This window comes from Thamnophis sirtalis, unplaced genomic scaffold, assembly GCF_051295495.1.
Source record: "Thamnophis sirtalis isolate CommonGarterSnake01/CBP01778 unplaced genomic scaffold, rThaSir2_p1.2 scaffold_5, whole genome shotgun sequence".
Lineage (NCBI taxonomy): Eukaryota > Metazoa > Chordata > Lepidosauria > Squamata > Natricidae > Thamnophis > Thamnophis sirtalis.
Window position 1 is genome coordinate 71,054,145 of NW_028261385.1, and position 19,498 is coordinate 71,073,642.

General features: G+C 35.7%; 1 protein-coding gene across 1 annotated transcript; it reads right to left on the reverse strand.

The window, feature by feature from the left end:
- Window positions 1-8,596: 8,596 nt before the first annotated feature.
- On the reverse strand, window positions 8,597-18,073 carry CFAP95 (cilia and flagella associated protein 95). Its single transcript, XM_087715115.1, has 6 exons — window positions 17,721-18,073; window positions 17,213-17,321; window positions 16,511-16,632; window positions 15,857-15,925; window positions 11,791-11,848; window positions 8,597-8,815 (listed from the first exon to the last, which is right to left on the reverse strand). The coding sequence occupies exons 1-6, from the start codon at window positions 17,816-17,818 to the stop codon at window positions 8,618-8,620; spliced, it is 654 nt and encodes a 217-aa protein (XP_087571241.1). The 5' UTR covers window positions 17,819-18,073; the 3' UTR covers window positions 8,597-8,617.
- Window positions 18,074-19,498: the final 1,425 nt, after the last annotated feature.

The window sequence follows — 19,498 nt, forward strand, 5'->3', positions numbered from 1 at the left end:
TTTGTAACTAAAACAAGATTTAAAAATGCATATAAAATAGAACCCAACTTGCTATGTTATGGGCTGACAATTGAAGGAGTGGTTTAAGATTTTGATTGTGGTGTGTATCAAATGTACTGCCTTCAGATCCTGCAATTGTCAAGGCATACTAATTTTAAGTCACCTAAAGTGAAGTTTGAGAAGGTTTCAATGTACTTATTTTCAGAACAAGAATCAGAGGCAATCGTTTTTCAACTGTTTGATGGGTGATGAGGGTGGGGAAAACAGCTGGCACATGTTGGAGAAGATTTATCTACTTTGACAAATTATTTATTTTCAAAAAGAGCAAGTAACTTCATTTAGTATTCATTCTGCCCAATGAAATTATAAGAAAAATGTAAAAATGGGACTCTGTCATTGTATTCGAGGGGAAAAGAGTTCTACTTTTATAAATTATCCCCTTTTTAATCTAACTTGGTTATCAAATAGGACATTTATATTTTCCTTTTAAATAATTTTCTGATTTGATATAAGAATCTTATATATTATTATTAATTTAGGTTCTATTTTTATATTATGCTTTGTTCATCCTCTATATCTGCCCAAAATCACTCTCGAGACATAGACAGTTAGATAAGTCATATAAATAAATGAATATACAAACAAAGAACATGAAAAAAACAGGGTTAGAGACTTTCTTTTGCTCTTCATTTTGGGTAAGGAGGTTGGACAAGATGTTGATGGCCATTTTGACTTACAGTAACAGAAGTAAGTGGGAGGCATGATGCAGAACTAGAACAACTGCACAGCATGATCATAAATGCCTCATTGAGGGAAGAAATGGATTTTGGTGGGAAACCATTCAAGAGGTTTTGGCAGGAAGAAAACTTGGCATATTTCCAAGCCTTTCGTACTAATTGATTGTGCTGGCACAAAAGGCATCATAGTGATCTTTTTCCCCGCATCGTGAATTCTTGAATGAAAACAATGGCACATTAGCAAAAGCACTGTTTCCGAGGAAAATCTATAACACATACATGTAAGAAGACCGATCCGTAGGAAGGAAAGCAACTGGCCATTATATTCCTGAGATAGACAGGTGGAAGGGCACAGCCACAGATGAACTCTTGACATGGTAGCCTACAGTGTAGGAAGAATAGAATAGAATAGAATAGAATAGAATAGAATAGAATAGAATAGAATAGAATAGAATAGAATAGAATAGAATAGAACAGTTGGAAGGGACCTTGGAAGTCTTCTAGTCCAACCCTCTACTCAGGCAGGAAACCCTATACCATTGTTGTCCAATCTCTTCTTTAAAACTTCCAGTGTTCACTTTGCTAGCTGTTGCCAAAGTTTCTTAGTCTGCACAGTGTTTTCTTAAGGCCAGTTTAGAAGCAAACTGGAATGAGCAGTAGAACATTAAATGAACCGCTGTTCAGTAAGAAAAATCAATTGAGAAGCTGAGGAAACTGCCAACCTCCACTTCAGTTCTGGTGTAACAAGGGTATTAGAGGCTGAATTGGGTTGGCTTCAAAATCCTTAGTGAAAAATCAACATTTAACTACAGGTAGTCCTTGATGAACTACTACTCTGTTTCCCTGAAAATAAGTCCTCCCCAGATAATAAGCCCAATCAGGCTTTTGAGTGCATGGGCTAAAATAAGCTCTCCCCTGTAAATAAGCCCTCCCCAAAAATATTGCAACACAGTAGCAGCCATGAGGTGACCACGCTCGCTGCCTCCTGCACCTCAAAAATAATAAGACCTCCCTGAAAATAAGGCCAAGGCCATATTGGGGGTTAAAAGAAAATAACTGAGATATTTGTTAAGTGAGTTTTGCTCCGTTTTACAATCTTTCTTGCCACAATTGTTAAGTGAATCACTGAAGTTGATAAGTTAGTAAGCTAGTTGATAAATGAATATGGTTTTTCCCCATTGACTTTGCTTGCGAGAAGGTCACAAAAGGTGATCACATGACCTCGGGACTCAGCAATGATCATAAATATGAACCAGTTGCCAAGTATCTGAATTTTGATAAGCTGATGATGTGGATGCTGCAAAGTTTGTAACTGTGAAAAACTGTCATAAGTCACTTTTTTCAGTGTTGTTATAACTTTGTATGGTAACTAAATGAATGTTGTAAAGTGATGACTAACTGTATTGCTGCCACTAGACTGCATTTACTGAAAGTTGATAACCAAGCTGGGTGTAAGTGGCTCACAGGGAGGAAGATGAGGGGTTCTGGAACAAAAGGATGTTCCTTCCACTCATCCTGCTTTTTGTGGATTTTTGGATCAGCAATCCTACTGAAATAAGTTTGAGAGGTAGATATTTTTTTAAAGTATCTTTTTCTGCTGTTCTGCTAATCAGTTCCTTAATGCTGGTAGCAATAAATCATTTTAATAACACCAACCACCATCAGTGTTGTTTAGCATTACAGACTTAATGTTGACATCATAGTAAAGTTCATTATTATTCCTACAAGAGTCACCTTCTAGGAAATTTGGGCAGCATAAACTTAGTTAGTTAGTTAGTTAGTTAGTTAGTTAGTTAGTTAGTTAGTTAGTTAGTTAGTTAGTTAGTTAGTTAGTTAGTTAGTTAGTTAGTTAATGTAATGTCAGCTCTGTAAAGAGAACAAATGGCTTGTTTGAACAACCTGCTAACTTATGACATACTGAACATTTGTTGACTGAATTCACTCAGTTGTTTGCATTCAAACTTATGGAAACATTAGCCTATCACACTGTCCAGATTAATATACCATATCGTGTGTTACAAATTAATCAACCATTTAAATCTTGTATGCTATATAACTCTCCAGTGTCTGTTTTTTTAGTATCCACTGGAAGAGAATTGAGTGCAGAATATACTAGCACTTGGTTTTTATACTCAGTTATATATGCATATTCAGAGAATGAAGAACTTGTCCATTCCAGCCAGTATCCCAGTATCCTTATGCTGCTATAGGGAGTGACTTTTTAGTGGAATTAATGGCCAATGAAATGGCTGAGTAATGAGTCAGTTAAACAGCTGGGTCTCCCAACTGTGTTGCAAATCAGCTACAGCTGGTTGGAGAGAAAATTGAAACGAGCTAAGAGAAAGTAGCAGTTCACCATGAATGTGCCCCAAGTGACCAATTAACTGAAGATTTCAAAGGAAGTAAAGCTTAAAAGTGGAACAATTAAAAAAAAAGGAATAAAGGCTCTGTCATTATAAGCAGCTGGTGGAAAACAGTATAGCAAGGAATAGGTAAAGTTGTCCCCAGCTGTAGTTGACTGTGTCAAGGAATGACTAAGGATTGAGATTGGCCCAGGCAGGTTCTTATTGGTTACTTTAAGACAGGGGACTCCCACCTTATTCCTCAACCAGCCCAGGAGTTGAAATCCACAAATCTTAAAGTTGCCAAGTTTAAGCTGATAGGAACTATGCTCTCTGTTTGGTTTGGAGAGCAACAGAGCCTGGCTTTTTCAGGGTCAGCTCACCCTCTTATAATTAAGTCTCTTGATGATCCCCAGCTTGGATTCGCTAACTAGCAGCTGCCCAACAGTAGCAGGAATGTGTGTGTGTGTGTATGCTGTTTCTTTCCCATCTTATGGTGCAACCCTCCCTTTATCAGCTGTTGAGATATATTTGGACATGGGCTTAGTGCTCTTATGGAATGAGTTTAAACCCATGTTTAAAATGTCTGAATTTTAACTCTATTCAGATATTGAATTGAATTGAATTGAATTTATTAAAATTGTATGCCGCCCTTTTCCCGGAAGGGGACTCAGGGCGGCTCACAACCCAAGTCAAGAGGGGGGGTACAAATAAGGAATAAAAGACAGACAAAAACAATACCATAGTTTAAAAGCCATACCATTCGAGGGGGGGACAAGACTCATTAGCCCCAGGCCTGTCGGAAGAGCCAGGTTTTAAGGGCTTTGCGGAAGGCCTGGAGGGTGGTGAGGGTTCGAATCTCCACGGGGAGCTCGTTCCAAAGGGCCGGAGCAGCCACAGAGAAGGCCCTCCTCCGGGTGGTTGCCAGATGGCATTGGCTAGTGGATGGAATACGGAGGAGGCCTAATCTGTGGGATCTAATCGGTCTATTGGAGGTGATCGGCAGCAGGCGGTCTCTCAAGTACTCAGGTCCAATACCATGAAGGGCTTTATAAGTGACGAAAGATATTAGCTTATATCAACCAATATCAGGCTTCCTTTGAATACACTGTGAAAGAGTTGTACAAAACCAGATTGAATTTTTCCGTATGTCAAAAATTAGTGGCCTTCCTATCAAGCTCCAGCCCTGCCCCACACAAAGAAGAGTGATTGGTGGGGAATTTTGTTTTGTTATTGGGGTTCAACCTATCCCTGGGTTTTGCTACCTAGGGGGTGAAAATGGAGAGGAAAGGGATGATAAAGAAAGGGGGAGGGAATAAAATCCCACCATTGGCCATGGTGACAATGGTATAAACCTATAAATCTTGACTGTCGATCTCCCATCAGTCTGGAAAGTAGAGGTAAGATGCACCCATGTTTGAAACTGGAAGGGTGTAGCTCATGGCTCTCCCTGGTTTACTGAGTCATCAGCACATGTGCTGTTGGTACAGTGCAACAGCTAATTGGATCATGTGATCATGAGCATGGCCAATTCCAAAAGAAAACCAATTAAAAAATTTTCTCCCTTTCCAAGGCATGACACAGTGTAAAATAATGGTTCTTCCTCTCCCTAGATAGTCCTAGAGAGTGTTCCCCCTCCCCATCTTGAACCCTATTTACAAAGAAGTCAGGGAGTCTGTCCATGGGCACCACAGTATTCATTTTCTGAGAGACCACAGTGTAAATCTGTTTACTCTATACATCACTCAATGAAACTAAACTCCCTGGAGGGATGACTCTCAGGTCATCGTACTGAGGGTTGCAACATTAGTGTGCCATTGGTTAAAAGCAAGCAACCCTATCAAACAGAAAAGTTTATACTGCTCAGTGTATAACAGCAGTTTGTATATTTTTTAAAAAGTAAACCCTATTAACTGAATTGTTATTCAAATAAAAATGTTGCAAACAGTTAAGTAATTGTAGAAAAATGCCTTCAATCTTACGCTGTCTTGGAATTCTTGAGAATTTTACATTAATTCTTAATAGCATTTTGGATTTTATTAGTGGTTTATTTTTACTAACTCGGCTCTCCACCACTTCACTTCCTTATGTGGACCAGACTTATAAGCACCAGTGGCAAATTCCAAATGTCATCCTGCACTGCTTAAACAAATCACTTGGCTTTTCCTTAGCATTTATTTTTGAGCCCAGTGCTGAGAATAGCAAAACGTTTATATGTAACATTTTTCCATTCTCCTCCTTAATAACAAATAGCCTAGTGGAGCAAATGGAATTGTTATAAAACCGGCTGGGTTTTCCCCCCTTTAACCATCTGTCCCAAAAAGTGACAAGCGTGTTTGGAGAACGGCAAGACCATGTAGGTTTGAGACCATTATTCCTTGAGAGAAAACATGCCATTCAGGGTGGCTTTCCCATATTATTTTCACAACAATGAAAAATATTTTATTTCCTACTGACAGTGCAAACCAAAATAAGGATTGCAACAAAAGAGAAGCAAATGAACAGAGAAGAGTTTGAAATTACTCAAATTAATGGTAACAATAGGCCTCACTAACACTGTTCCCAATTCCAAAAGTTGGATAACTTATTTTCCCAGATTAATGCCATCAAACTGTGAATTTTCCTTTCTGTGTCTGGTAATCATTACAGAAATATGCAGATTGGTGAAGAACTTTTATGATCGTGTCATGACCCTAAGAAATGTGCTTAGGACTTTAACACAGGGGAAAAGGGGATTAACACATGATCTTACTCCCATAGCCTTATTTTATTATAGTGGCAACTTAGGTAGCATCGAGTTTGGACAAGCACTATAAATTTCTTATGATTTGATAAATGTGATAATAATTCTAGTGCTTTTGAGTACAATTCCCACTAAACAATAGTTAAAAGGAACTTCACGTAAAGGCACATAAATGTAGATGCTAGACACGATTCACTTCTGAAAAACATGTAATGATCATGTAAATCCAGCTGGTGCATAGCTGCCATTTGCTGAAAATTCATCTTATGAACTTCTCTGATTGTTTACAGCTTCACCTTTAAGCAAAAATTTCTATTTTATGCTCAGGGGTGTCTGTAAGGAAAATTCGGAAAATAAGATACTGGTCAGAACCATGCAACTGAAACCCCTCCCCCTTTTATTATGTGTTATGCCACACATAAAAAGGGGTGGGGCTTTTGTTGACATTTTTGTCCCTTGCCGACACCTCTGTTTATATGTGTTAACTCTACCAAAATTAAAAGGTAAAGTTGCCCTTTGGGTGAATTGAATTCTTGGTACCTTTATAGATGTGCCTATGTAGTTTTCTGGCACACAATGAATATAGTTTTAATAGAATATAATGTAGGTGTGTCCTTGGTACTCTCTGAGCATGCTTGTTTCTTTGCAGACATTTCTTAGATAATGAAATGTCTGCAAAGCTAGCTCAGCGACCACAAATAATTCCACAGAATATGGTTTTCCAGAAAGTGCTTTCAATTTCAGAGTTTATTTTCCTTAAAAAATATTTGCTTTGTCCTGGTTTTTCACAAATCTCGTTTTACCTGTATCTTAGAGGCATATAACTATTACAACTGATCTGAATAGATGATATCTGCTCTTAAGTCCTGATTATTAGATATGATAGTACACTTCACAATTGTAAAGCAGTGATAGGGTGACTTAACAAATTGTAGTAAATGGAAGAAAAAAGAAGCATTATTTGGCCTATTATTTTCTTCATTATGGCACCAAGACTATTAAGTAGAGCAAGACACTTTATTTATAGAAGGATTAAATTCAACTTGAGTCTGTCTATGAAATGACAAGAAAACAATATATATATTTTTTTCAGAATTACAGCTCAATAGTGCTCAATTAAGCATAGTATATGAACTCTACTAGAAAGAGTTGAGTTTGGAAGTAAGAGTTGCTGGGCAGAAAGCATCATATTTTAATTCCACTGTAGACCACTCTTCAATTATACTGTCAGAGCTATATAATAAACACAGTGTGATTCCACTGTGTTTGCAAATATAAAGATCAAAAGCAATGATTGCTATGGAAACAGGAACAAACAACATTTAAGAATACTTTGTTCTACACATTTTCATCATCATTTTAGCTAAAACTGCACAAAATATTTTTAGTATAACACTGCTTATCATAAGCCTTATTTATGTACACCGTGTGTGAAGCTATAATCCTTTGGCCTAAGCTTATTTACGACTGAAGAATTTGCTTTGTCAAACTTCAGTGATGTATTATTGCCTTGTTAATTTATAAATTGTTAATCAGAAGATACCAAGTGTTCTTTTCTATATTAGCCCCCATAGGCAGATAGGAACAAAAGCAGTAATCAGAATTAAATCTCTGATTAGGAGTTGCCATATATCAGATATATTACTGAGGTGACCTGGAACTAAAGCACTTCCAGGTCACCTTAGTAATATAGAACATTTTCTTTCACTTTTCTCTAATTGAATATTCATATAAATTTTTACCTCAGCCATTGAAGATTTGTTTTCTGACTTGATTATCTTTAGTAAAATACATTTAAAATTACTGAAGTTATTCTGAACATGTTCCCTTAGCTCTATCTTGAAGATGTGTTGTTAAGTGTCCTTTAAAGGCATGGCATCATGACATCTTACCCACAGCCCATAACTGAGATTGAACTTAGTTTGCAGCTGCTGCTTTCCATCTTCTCCCAACACAAGGCTACTATATGCATAAATTGTTGTGTTTTAGGAATGACCACAGAAATGAAACACTTGGGCTCTGGAATCTGCCCAAGGCCTATTTTCCATTTTTGAATACCTAGAAACAGTGCTTTTAGGTACAACTGATGGGTGGGGGAGGACACCCTGTCTTTTAAAAATGGAATCTACCGCAATTTTACCTATCTAGTCAAGATTTGCAATACACTGATGTAGTAATTTTAGACAGTGTGAGATAAATTAGCACTGGCCTTTTATTAGAGAAGTATGTTGGCTGTATTTTATGTCATGGACTCCAATACCATCACAATGATTTATTTAAGGAGGCTAAAACAATTAAATGTTTCATTAATAGACTTTGGATCAACATCAAAAGGAATTACAATACTTATTTGAGAGTCTTTGTAATATAATCTTTGTTTAAACTTTTACTCCTAAGTCAGCTGATTAATAATTAGGTTCTTTTAGGTACTGCATTCCAAGGCTTTCTTTTGCAAATAATTTGTGCAAATACTTATCCTAAAAATAAAACTTATATCCTTGTATATAAAATAGGAAAGAATTACTGCTCTGACATGTATGCTGAAAAGTCTCACAACTTGTTCTTGATACCAGTTACAGAGAAGGGTGAAGTTGTTGGTATTTGCAACCTTTTTTAAATCAAGTTGCAGGCAAATGTAATACAGTTCCAATTTAAGATTCCATTTTACAAATTTGTTCCCCCAGCCTTTTAACTAAATATTATATAAGCTGCAGTGTTGTTAAAAATAATAATTCTACTGACAGACATTAATATACAGATGAATAGCTTTTTATTTGTAGCATCATTGCAAATGCTTAAGAATTAGCTTCTTCCACATTTATTGGTATAGGATTAGTTATAGGAAATACTTTCTGCTTTAAATCTGCATTAGCATAAACTCCGCTTTCATCTTGCCATGTGTTGATCCCATGTCTCCTGTAATCTGCTGTGTCGGTAAACTGGGAATGACATTTTCTATGTACTACAGAGTACCCGACCATATCAGGTATAACCTAAAGGGAAGGCATATATATATATATTATTACCCAAAAGAAAGTTTTGAGGAGAAAACTTTAACATTGGCATCACTGTATACCAAAAATAAATGTAGTCAGTTGACACATTTCTCTTCCAATAACATTTGATTATTTAAATTTCTCAAATTAAGAAATGTTCATGGAAAAAAGCTATGGGACTGGCAACATTTTTAAACAGATTTTCCAAAACAGCAAATCTGTACTCATCTCTAATGCATATGATTTTCAATATTTAAAAGGACTGATAGTAGTATTATATAATACTACCCTGTTTTCAGAACCAGCAAAATCTTTGCTACCTATGAAGAATACAGGCTTCTCTCAATCATGGCTCGTATCTGCAGATAGTTCTTGAGTTATTACCACTATAGAGACCAGAAAATGAAAATCAATCATTGTGGTGCAGTCATTAAGTGAAGCATCAATTGAAGCTGACTGGGAAGGTCACACATGGCAATCATGTGACTTCAAGACATTGCAACTGTCCAAACCAGTTGCCCTGTGCCTGGATCATAATCATGTGAGTTTGGGAATGCTGCAACAATAATTTCAAGTGAGGACCAGGTGCACTGGCATAACTTAGAACACTTGCTAAAATAATTTTTTTTGCACTGGCATAACTTAGAACACTTACTAAAAGAATAGTCATTAAGTAAGGGTTACCTGTAACATTAAGATATATTATGTATCATTTACTAAAAGTAACTACGGCAATTCTGTCTGAGCATACATCATTTTCTCTTTTTTTGCAGTTTCTTTTTTTTTAAATTGCCTTTTTATTATGTAAGTTCCTCAAATTAATTTTGAGTTCAGCAACCTTACAAACTTCATTAATTAAATAAATAAAACCAGACCTAGTACAAAACAGGAACAGTCAGCTCTAATGAGAAAAGTAGGTTTTTGCAAAAAGAATCACAAAGAGCTTAGTAATTAATAGTCATTTTTCTTTGGATAAAAGGAATGGGAGAAAGGCTTGGGTAATAAGAGCATAGAACTGAAGTTAATTGCTGAGAGGCAATACAGAATTATATCCAGGAGCCATTAAGTTCAAGAAGCCAGGTATCTAATACCTAGGAAATTTGGGAGGAAGTAGGTAAAAACATGGTTACCCAACCTTGGCAACTGGAAGACTTGTAGACTTCAACTCCCAGAATTCCTCAACCAACCTTGCTGGGAAGTCTGGACGTTGAAGTCCACAAGGTCTTTAAGTTAACAAGGTTGGACACTCCTGGGGTAAATTAAAATGAAAAAAATATGGTGTAAGGAATAAGGATGTGTGGGAACAGAAACTGTACAATTATGAATTAGATATGGTTGGGAAAAGAGAGAGGCTGCCCAGTCAATAGACTACTAACAGAAACTTCAGGAAAGCAAAATATGAGAAATACTTTTTATAAACTAACAAAAAAATACATTTACAGCTGGTGGAAGCTAATAGTCCTGTTTTTAATATGAACAAAATGATCCAAGAGTGACCATGTATGAGAGAAAGCAAGCTATTCCATCAGAATAATTGAAGATATATTTTTCTTTTTGGAGCTGCTATGGTTATAAAAAGTATGATCACGATCTTATTTTGTTAATTCCTAATTTATTTTAAAAAGGGAATCCAGGCTGAATCATTATGCAACAACACGCATCCCTCTTCATTTATTGGCCTTGTGCAATTTGAAAGGTTCTTTTTAAAAAAAAAAAAAATCACAGATATACACAGACAGAGAAACATAACAATATTCTCCTGATGTTTTCAATTGTAGGAGTTTTATTATATAATTAACTTTTTTCAGAATCATAAAAGTAGATGCCAATAAAGAACACAATGCAATTTTGAAATCCAAATAAGAACTGCTGTCATAGGTTTCCTTTTGCGATATACCAGAGACATGGAAATAATGCATTCTTTTACAAATGGTACTAGAAAACAATGCAAATCAGAGATAGTCTTGTATTTCTATGTTAATGTTTTTTGTCTCATTTTCATCTTCTAACTTATCATAGAGCCGAGGTGGCGCAGTGGTTAGAGTGCAGTACTGCAGGACACTTCAGCTGACTGTTATCTGCAGTTCAGCGGTTCTAATCTCACCGGCTCAAGGTTGACTCAGCCTTCCATCCTTCTGAGGTGGGTGAAATGAGGACTCAGATTGTGGGGGCAATATATGGTGACTCTGTAAACCGCTTAGAGAGGGCTGAAAGCCCTATGAAGCGGTATATAAGTCTAACTGCTATTGCTATTGCTATTCTACCTCAGGCTTGTCAAACTGGTGGCCCACAGGCCGGATATATTATTCGCAGGCTACACCCACTCTGGCTCCACAATGGCAAAAAACATCATGATACGTCATGATCTTGCCGGTGTTTTACCTTATCTTATCATTTGTAGACATACGTAGCTTATCAATGGTTTCTAGTACAGCCCAGAGTTCTATGTTCTATAACTTTATAGTTTGTATAGTTTTATTCAGCTTTATTTCTATTCTGATTTCTTTTTAATGTAATGCTTTTCTTCTTCAGGCCGATGCCTGATGCATCACATATGTGGCTTGTTGGGTACTAGTAGAATTTGGATTATTCCAGATTCCACTTCCTCAGATTCAGTCCCTGAAGTTGTATTGACCATAAATGTTGGTCTCCTTTGAGATTTCAAGGCTGGGTATGCTGGGGATGCTTCTGATCCTGTTGTGTCATTTCCCGTGTTTTAGGGCACTCTGCTGCTGGCCCCAGTCTAACATATCTACAACTCAAATGCTGTACTATTACTAATGTACTAATTTTGGACATAGCTTAACTGTTTTCAAAATAAAATCTGCTAAATTATAGAGCTCCAACTGAAATCTTACTGTAAATTGTCATAATATTTGCCGAGTAGTAGCTGCTTATTAAAAATCCTGTTTTCCATAAGAGTCCAATACCCTTTATTTCCCCATAGTCTTTCTATTCCCATATGTACTTACATATGGTATATAGTCATATGGTGGACAATAGTCTAATCGGTATGACGTATCCATAAACCTGTAAAACATAAACCATGTAGTAAGATTAGCTCCACACTATTTTCTAAACTATATTTACATGCTCATTAAATATAATTGAAAATGTAGCTAATCTTTTTCTTAGAAACCAAAATCAAAGCATTTTTTCTCGTGTATTCAAAGCAATAAAAATATCTTCTAGCCACTATTCTATTTCCCGTTATAAATTATTTCTGCAGATGTCAGTTTTTCTTTTTCTTTTTTTGGAGAAAACATCCTATAAGATCTGAACATATAAAACATAAACATTTGCAAACATCTATTTGATTAATTAATATCTTACACAATGACAAATTGAAGATTCTTAGATGGTTGCAAATGTTTCTGAAGAGGAGAATTACGCTTGTATGAAAAGTCTTACTGTTTACATTGAGTTAAAATATTTCTATATCTTCAGCCTCACTAAGGCTTACAAGTAAACAGAATAAATGTTCTATTGTCTTAGCAATTAGTTAAGGTTTAAAATTATGTCTTCAAATTTATAGTACAACTACCACAATTCAAGGATGAAGTTGGATTTGAGATATGTTTGATATTTTCATAACTCTGAGTACAGGGGTGGGTTCCTGCCAGTTCTAACCACTTCTATAGAAGAGGTTCCACATATCTACAGTGCCGTTTAGAACCAGTTCCAGCTCCCTCCCCCTGCCCGTCTGCACATCATCAACCTGAAGAGCGAGAGGAGGAAATCTGGGAGTTGAAGTGTGCAAGTCTTAAAGCTGTCAAGTTTGAACACCCCTGGGTTTTTTTTTCTAAAGGGTAGGGGTGCAAGGGTCTTATAACTTGACAACTTTAAGATATGCACACTTCAATGCCAGAGTTTCTGAGCCAACATTTTGGTTGCTAAGCAAGAGCGTTGTTAAGTTTCACCACATTTACAAGTTGGCCATGCCCACTCAGTCACATGGCTGGCAAACTACTCCCACCCAGTCACATGGCCAGGAAGCAACTCCCATCCGGTCACATGGCCTGCAAGCCACTCCCACAAAGCAGGCCACACCTACAAAAGAGGTTCTAAATTTTTTTGAAACCCACCGCTGTCTGAATACCAAAGGGATCTGTGGCAGACAAATGTCCATCTCATCTCTCTTTACTCATTTCTTATACACACTCTCAGAAGAAGAAAGCATGAGTACAATAAATGTGGCCTCTCACATTTTTGAGTTTATCATAGTTAAGGCCCTATGATTATACCTTTTGTGATCACTAGTACATGTTTTGCAAGACACCATGTCAATACATAAAAACAAAACATATCCTTATCATCTTGCAATAAAGATCATTTTGTACCACCTTTTCTTTGAAAAATGACCTCACTTAAGTTTCTGTTCCAAGCCAGTGACTAAGTTTTGGAACAATTTCCAAGTTACAATCAAGGCAGATGATCCATCACTTGCAAGCAAAATAAAAGCTAGGGAGGGAGCTTATGGCAGCTGGACTTAGCTTCCTCTTCCTTTTCTTTCTCTGATCTTTTTATTATCCTTCGTAGAGCAAATATAATGTATCATATTTCTGTGGAAACAGAACTGGTCAATAATCGGTTCAATTTACAAACATTACTCGCTTTCTGCACAGAATAATGTCATTGATGTTGATAATGCTGGGGATGCATTCTGTGCTCCAGCAGCCCACCATGGCATCTGAAATCTAGTTATCAGGGGTCTCCTACTGCTAGGAAATCTGTAGTTTAAACAATCTAGAGAATTATGGTACTAGATTGCAATAAACATTGCTGCCATCTGGTGGTTACCTAGATTTCTGCACCAGATTTCTGGTAGCTCTACTTTTGGGAACAATTTACTTTGAACATTACTGAAAAGTTAGGCTGACCAACTTTAAGCATTCTTAGAAGATGACTTTTCTGTTTCAGCCTGAATTCAAGCCTAGGTAACAGCAGGACAGAAGTGCAATCCAATTAATTTCTTTATAAGTAGTGACCTTTAATACCATAAGACTTGATATGTCTCTGTAGCATCTTTGTGGATTATTATAGTACCAATGTTCTTATTTTCGGAACTGATTTTAAACATGAAAAAGTACTTGATTCCTTGGAATTGTTTCCAGGGTTCTTATACCGCTATTTGGTTGCCCATATTATATAATCAGTAAATTAGTCATTGTGCTATTGGTAATCTATAGCTTTCAATACTTTCATTATAGTGAAACAATGCATAAGCCAAAATAAACTCTAGATAATTAAAACTGTTACGCATTTCTGTTTTCAGAAACAGGTGTAAGAAGGCCAAAACCATCCCATATCATCTTGACTCTCTTTCCTTCCTTCCTGTCTACCTAATAACTCCAACAATAAAAACGAAAGCTTAAAATCTTTGTCACCTAGGCTGAAAGCAAAGCATGTCTTAACATAGATAAAACTGGCATATGTCACCGACTTCACTAAATAAAAAAATCCCCTCAAGATATTATTTCTTCATTTCAGTAATAAAATACACAAATTCTTCACCCCAAAGTCACTCCCATGACCCACCATAGATAAAAGCTTGCAAAACTCCACAGAAAGTTAAGCTGAATTTCCTCACTATCAGACCAGTAGTACTTTACAGTAATCCCTAGAAGGCAGACTGAGTCCACAGACTCTCTAAGAATAATACAAGGATTTATTTATAAAAGTACCGCTCTAAAGCTATGATTCATGGCCACCTGTGATTGCTATGACTCACTGTCATGCTCTCAAATTTCACCTCTGCTTCTAGCAACTGTCCTATGTTCTTTGGAACAGCAGGCTCAGAACGGATCAAAAATTTCTTCTAACACAGGGAAAAAGAGGTTACTTGATGACCAAATCAAGGGAAACTCTGAGTATGCAAAAGAAAGTGCCTCCGGCATTCCCGCAACCACACCAGCTGCAAAGTAGAGACTGCTCTTGTTTAAAAAAACCAAATATCCTAGTAGTGGTTTTTGCTTAGTGGAGCAACTGCAACTAAGCAACCCAGCACACAAAAACCTCCCCAGAGAACTGTGGGGAAAAATCAAAGAATTTTGTCTTTATTTCTGATCTGTCTTTCCATTCCTTCCCACCTTTCTCCAAAGCAGTGAATGTATTTGCAAGTAAGTACAGCTACAGGCATAGGAAACTTTACAGCATGATGGTTATGAAGTACAAATCCAGCAGGCTGTTATGGACAAAGCTCCCTAAATGCAAAATCTTCCAAAGGTCTAAGAAAAATTTAGGGCATTGTACAGTGGTGGGTTTCAAAAATTTTTAGAACCACTTTTGTAGGTGTGGCCTGCTTTGTGGGAGTGGCTTGCCAGCCATGTGACTGGGTGGGAGTGGCTTGCCAGCCATGTGACTGGGTGGGCATGGCCAAGTTGTAAAATGTGGTGAGACTCACTTAACAACGCTCTTGCTTAGCAACCAAAATGTTGGCTCAGAAACTCTGGCATTTGAAGCATGCAAGTCTTAAAGCTGTCAAGTTACAAGACCCTTGCACCCCTAACCCTTTAGAAAAAAAAACCCCAGGGGTGTTCAAACTTGACAGCTTTAAGACTTGTGGACTTCAACTCCCAGAATTCCTCCTCTTGCTCTTCCTTTTGACGATGTACGGACGGGCAGGGGGAGGGAGCTGGAACCCGTTCTAAACGGCACTGTAGATATGTGGAACCTCTTCTATAGAAGAGGTTAGAACTAGCAGGAACCCACCCCTGGTATTGTATTAGTAGCAAGACAAAGAAGTCAATCAGAAATCATAAGAAACCAGTTTCATTAATTTGAATGGAAATAAACTGATAAATTATCAGTTCTCTAGTACAAAAGAAAAAAACATTGAAATAACTGAAACTGAAGTTATAGTAATGCCAAGAATAAAATTATCAGATATTTTTAAGTACCAAGGTAATGTTATGAGGTACAAATATATGAACCTTTATCATATTGCAGGTCTCAATAAGCATCAACATAAAGCACAACAAAAATCTGAACTTCATATAAAACTAAAATAATTAGCCTATACTGTATGTATATACAAACATTTTAAACTTCTCTGGTGGGTGGCGGGGTAATACAGCACCAAAACCTGTTTCAGGTAGCCCTGTTTCCCTGAGGGAAAAAAAGAGAGACAGCTTTCAGATTAAAAGAAAAATTAAAGGAAAAAGCAAGCTTTGTTTTAGATCCAATTGGCAATGCTGGATGGACGGATGGGCAGGCAGCCTTAAGGTAATCAATTCAATAGGCTTTACAAAGAAAAAAGTGTATGGGAGTACAACCTTAGAAAAAACTAAGTGTGTGTTTGTGTGTATAAATAATGTTTTTTGTTTCTTTATTGTACTTTGCATTGTTGCACTGCCCTCTACTGGATAAATGTATTCAAATACATTTATCATATCATTATTTAAACATAACAAAAAATCATTATTACATTAACTTTGTAGTTCTCAGGATAAATTTTATGTTTAAAATCAGTTACTGTTTTCACCTTTTATTTAATGTTTTGTGAACATTAATGAACTATAAAATATATCAGAGATTAGATGGAGTAATTCTTGAAATAAAGGATTAATAACTCCCAAAGTTTTTAAAAACAAATATAAGGTAGAAAGAAATAGGGCAAAAAAAATTACCATGATATATTTCATATGATAGTATTTTTTAAAATTTTCATAGATATGAAAATATCAGAAATACCGGTCAACAACAATTGTGTGAAAGCCATCTTCATTCAGCATAGGTTTCAAAATCTCTAGTTCTTTATATTCTTTTTTGCTACAGGGAGATGACAGATAATCTTGATATGTTGTTATCCATTTCTAAAAGTAAATGTTACAACAAGGAATCATTACATAATTCCAATGCAGTACGAAAATATTTTTTTTCAAGTACTCTAATAGCCAACCCTTAACATCTGTTGAAATCCTGGAGATATAACTTCAGTCATAATTTATGCATTTCTACTCCAATCAATATTTTTAAAACCAATTGATGTATATGATGAAAATATGTGTGTTTTATTCTTACTGTTATAATGTCAACATTTGACTAGTGAATTAATTGGGCATTTTCTATTCACAAATAAAGCATCCCAGAGTTGTCTTTCATGGCTGAAAATAAACATTGCAACTAAATGATAATAAAAAAAATCTACAAAACTGCGCAATTCGTTTTTGGGGGTATTCTTGAAATTATTGTTATTGGTTGAAATTAATATAAGTAGTTTTAATATCTATCTTGAGTCCTCTAAAATGTGTACCCAATATTTATTAACTTAATAACAAAATACAGGTGTATTCTATGAATGGCAGTGCTGGTTGGTAATATGTTGATAATAAATAAATATGAATGGGATACATCAACATAATCAAACATGCTGTCAACAATAAGCTATCTTACTTGATCCATGTTTCCAAATCTCCAGTAAGTAGATTGACATAGGTTTTTAGAACCCAAAGGAACTTGATGGATATCATAATCCTTAGGTTCAGCCTCTCTGTTCTGGCACCTTTATAATAAATAATAAATAGTAATACTAAAATTACTATATTTTAAAAGTTACTAATATCGACATTACTACCAACATAACATTACAAGTCAAACCCAAATATGTCTTTAGACAGAGCCGATTACATTTTTATTTTAATCAAAGTACCATACAAAAACACTTCTCAGGAAGTGTTAAAAGTGTCTAAATAAATCTGAAATAAAAAAACAAAATAAACCCAAAAATTTGAAAAAGAAAGTAAATTTCAAATATTATTACTAACTCAACAACTAAGCTTCATATTGAAAATAGCAAGAATGAATGACAGTTTGTGGCTTAGTCACATCTGGTGAGGTTTTTTTTTTAAAGAGAGAATAATCTTAAACCACATCAGACCAGTCAACAGTACTTTTTTCTTACCAGCCAGACACAAGAGTGGGTCTCCCATAATTTGCTGAATTGGAGCGCAAGGTCAGCGCTCCTTTGCGCTCCATCACATCTGGTGGCCCTAATTCCATCTTCAAATGATTTTGGATTTTCACAACTTATACAGGACCACCAAATCTGAAATTAATTCAATATTATTCCTCCTACTGTAGGGCAGTTCACAGCAGAATATTCATCTTCATTTGGGATGAGAGTATTATATCTAAGAAATTAATCTTGAGACCAGTACTTCACTCCCTCTGTATTATTTCTCAACGCTCCAAGCTTTCATTGGCTTATTCTCTCAATTCAACATATTAAATGAATAGCGAGGAAGGAAGGAAGGAAGGAAGCCTTCGCAGCTTTCATTCTTTGCTGGGCACATTAGTCTCCATGGTGACCACTGATGCTATAGAGGAAAATAACAAACCTCAAAATCATTCCACCAAGAGGCCGGAACTACTTTTGGGTCTGTTCTTTGTAAGTCAAGGAGAAAGCTACAAATAATTCTTACAAGGTAATACTATGGAAATATCCAAAATGTGAGATACCATCCCAAGCTTGCCATCAAGCCTTCTTGAGATAGAATTGTGAATATATATGTGTTTGTGTTTGTGTGTGTGTGTGTGTGTTTGTGTGTGTGTTTGTGTTTGTGTGTGTATCTTTGTCATTGTACTTAAATACAACAAAATTGGTTTTATCTATCTATCTATCTATCTCATCATTTCATAGGCAGAGTCATGCTCAATTCAACCTTTTCTTCTGTCAATAATCAAAGTAAATAAATATATTTTATAGTATTTCATTTTAATAAAAAACACTTGTCAGTAATCCAGGACCTTTATTTAAAGGCCCACTTTATGTTCCCATTTTGTGTTTTTCATAACAAAAAAGCTGAAATAGGTTGAATAATTAGTAAGTGAAACTATTATACAAAAGCATCTGTTTTAGAAAAATAATACAAAAATCCATTTTAAAATATGCAGTCCAAAATCAGATAGAAAGAATATGGACTTAATAATGACAAACACTTTGCTCAATCATAGAGGGAGGTATGGCAAGTGAAGACAATATGTATCATTTCAAAATGTAATTATCATATTGTATTAAATTGAATGCAAAAAAATATATTAGTGTAACAATTTTATTATGCTAACTCAGGGTTATAAATCCAGTGACTTAGTTCACATAATGTGGTAAGACAGCATGCTTAATAAAATCCTTAGTAGAAGAATTCACAGTTAATACTAAATCAAAACGAGGAATCCAGGAAAGACATAATTGTTTGATTTTTTTGACTTAGTGTGATGAGATAAGTATACTATGAGTAAACTCTTAAGCAAAGCAAAAAAGAGAAAGGGAGGAGAAAGAAAATAACTGATATTCAGGCTATAAGAAGAAAAATGGGAGTCAGTAGAAACATTTAATTAAGTTTTATCAGCTGCTGAGATAGTTTCAGGTTGTACCAAAACTTTCCCTTGAGCTGTAAGAATGAGAAATAAACATGGTCGTTTTTAATCTTCTTCTCCTTCCCAATTGTTAAATTATAAAATTCAGCTGTTAACTTTAACCTATTTCAATATTTAAGCAAAGCACATCAGACCTTTGATAGGTGGGAAACTAAAGTATGGAGAAGTTAAATATTGTTTTATTTTAAAGAAAATAATATTAAATTATGTGACAGGTAAAAACAAAACAAAAAGTCAACAGAAGCCCCATCAAGTATCCTAATACTAAAAGAAAAATAGTAAAAAAAAAAAAAATTGTGAACC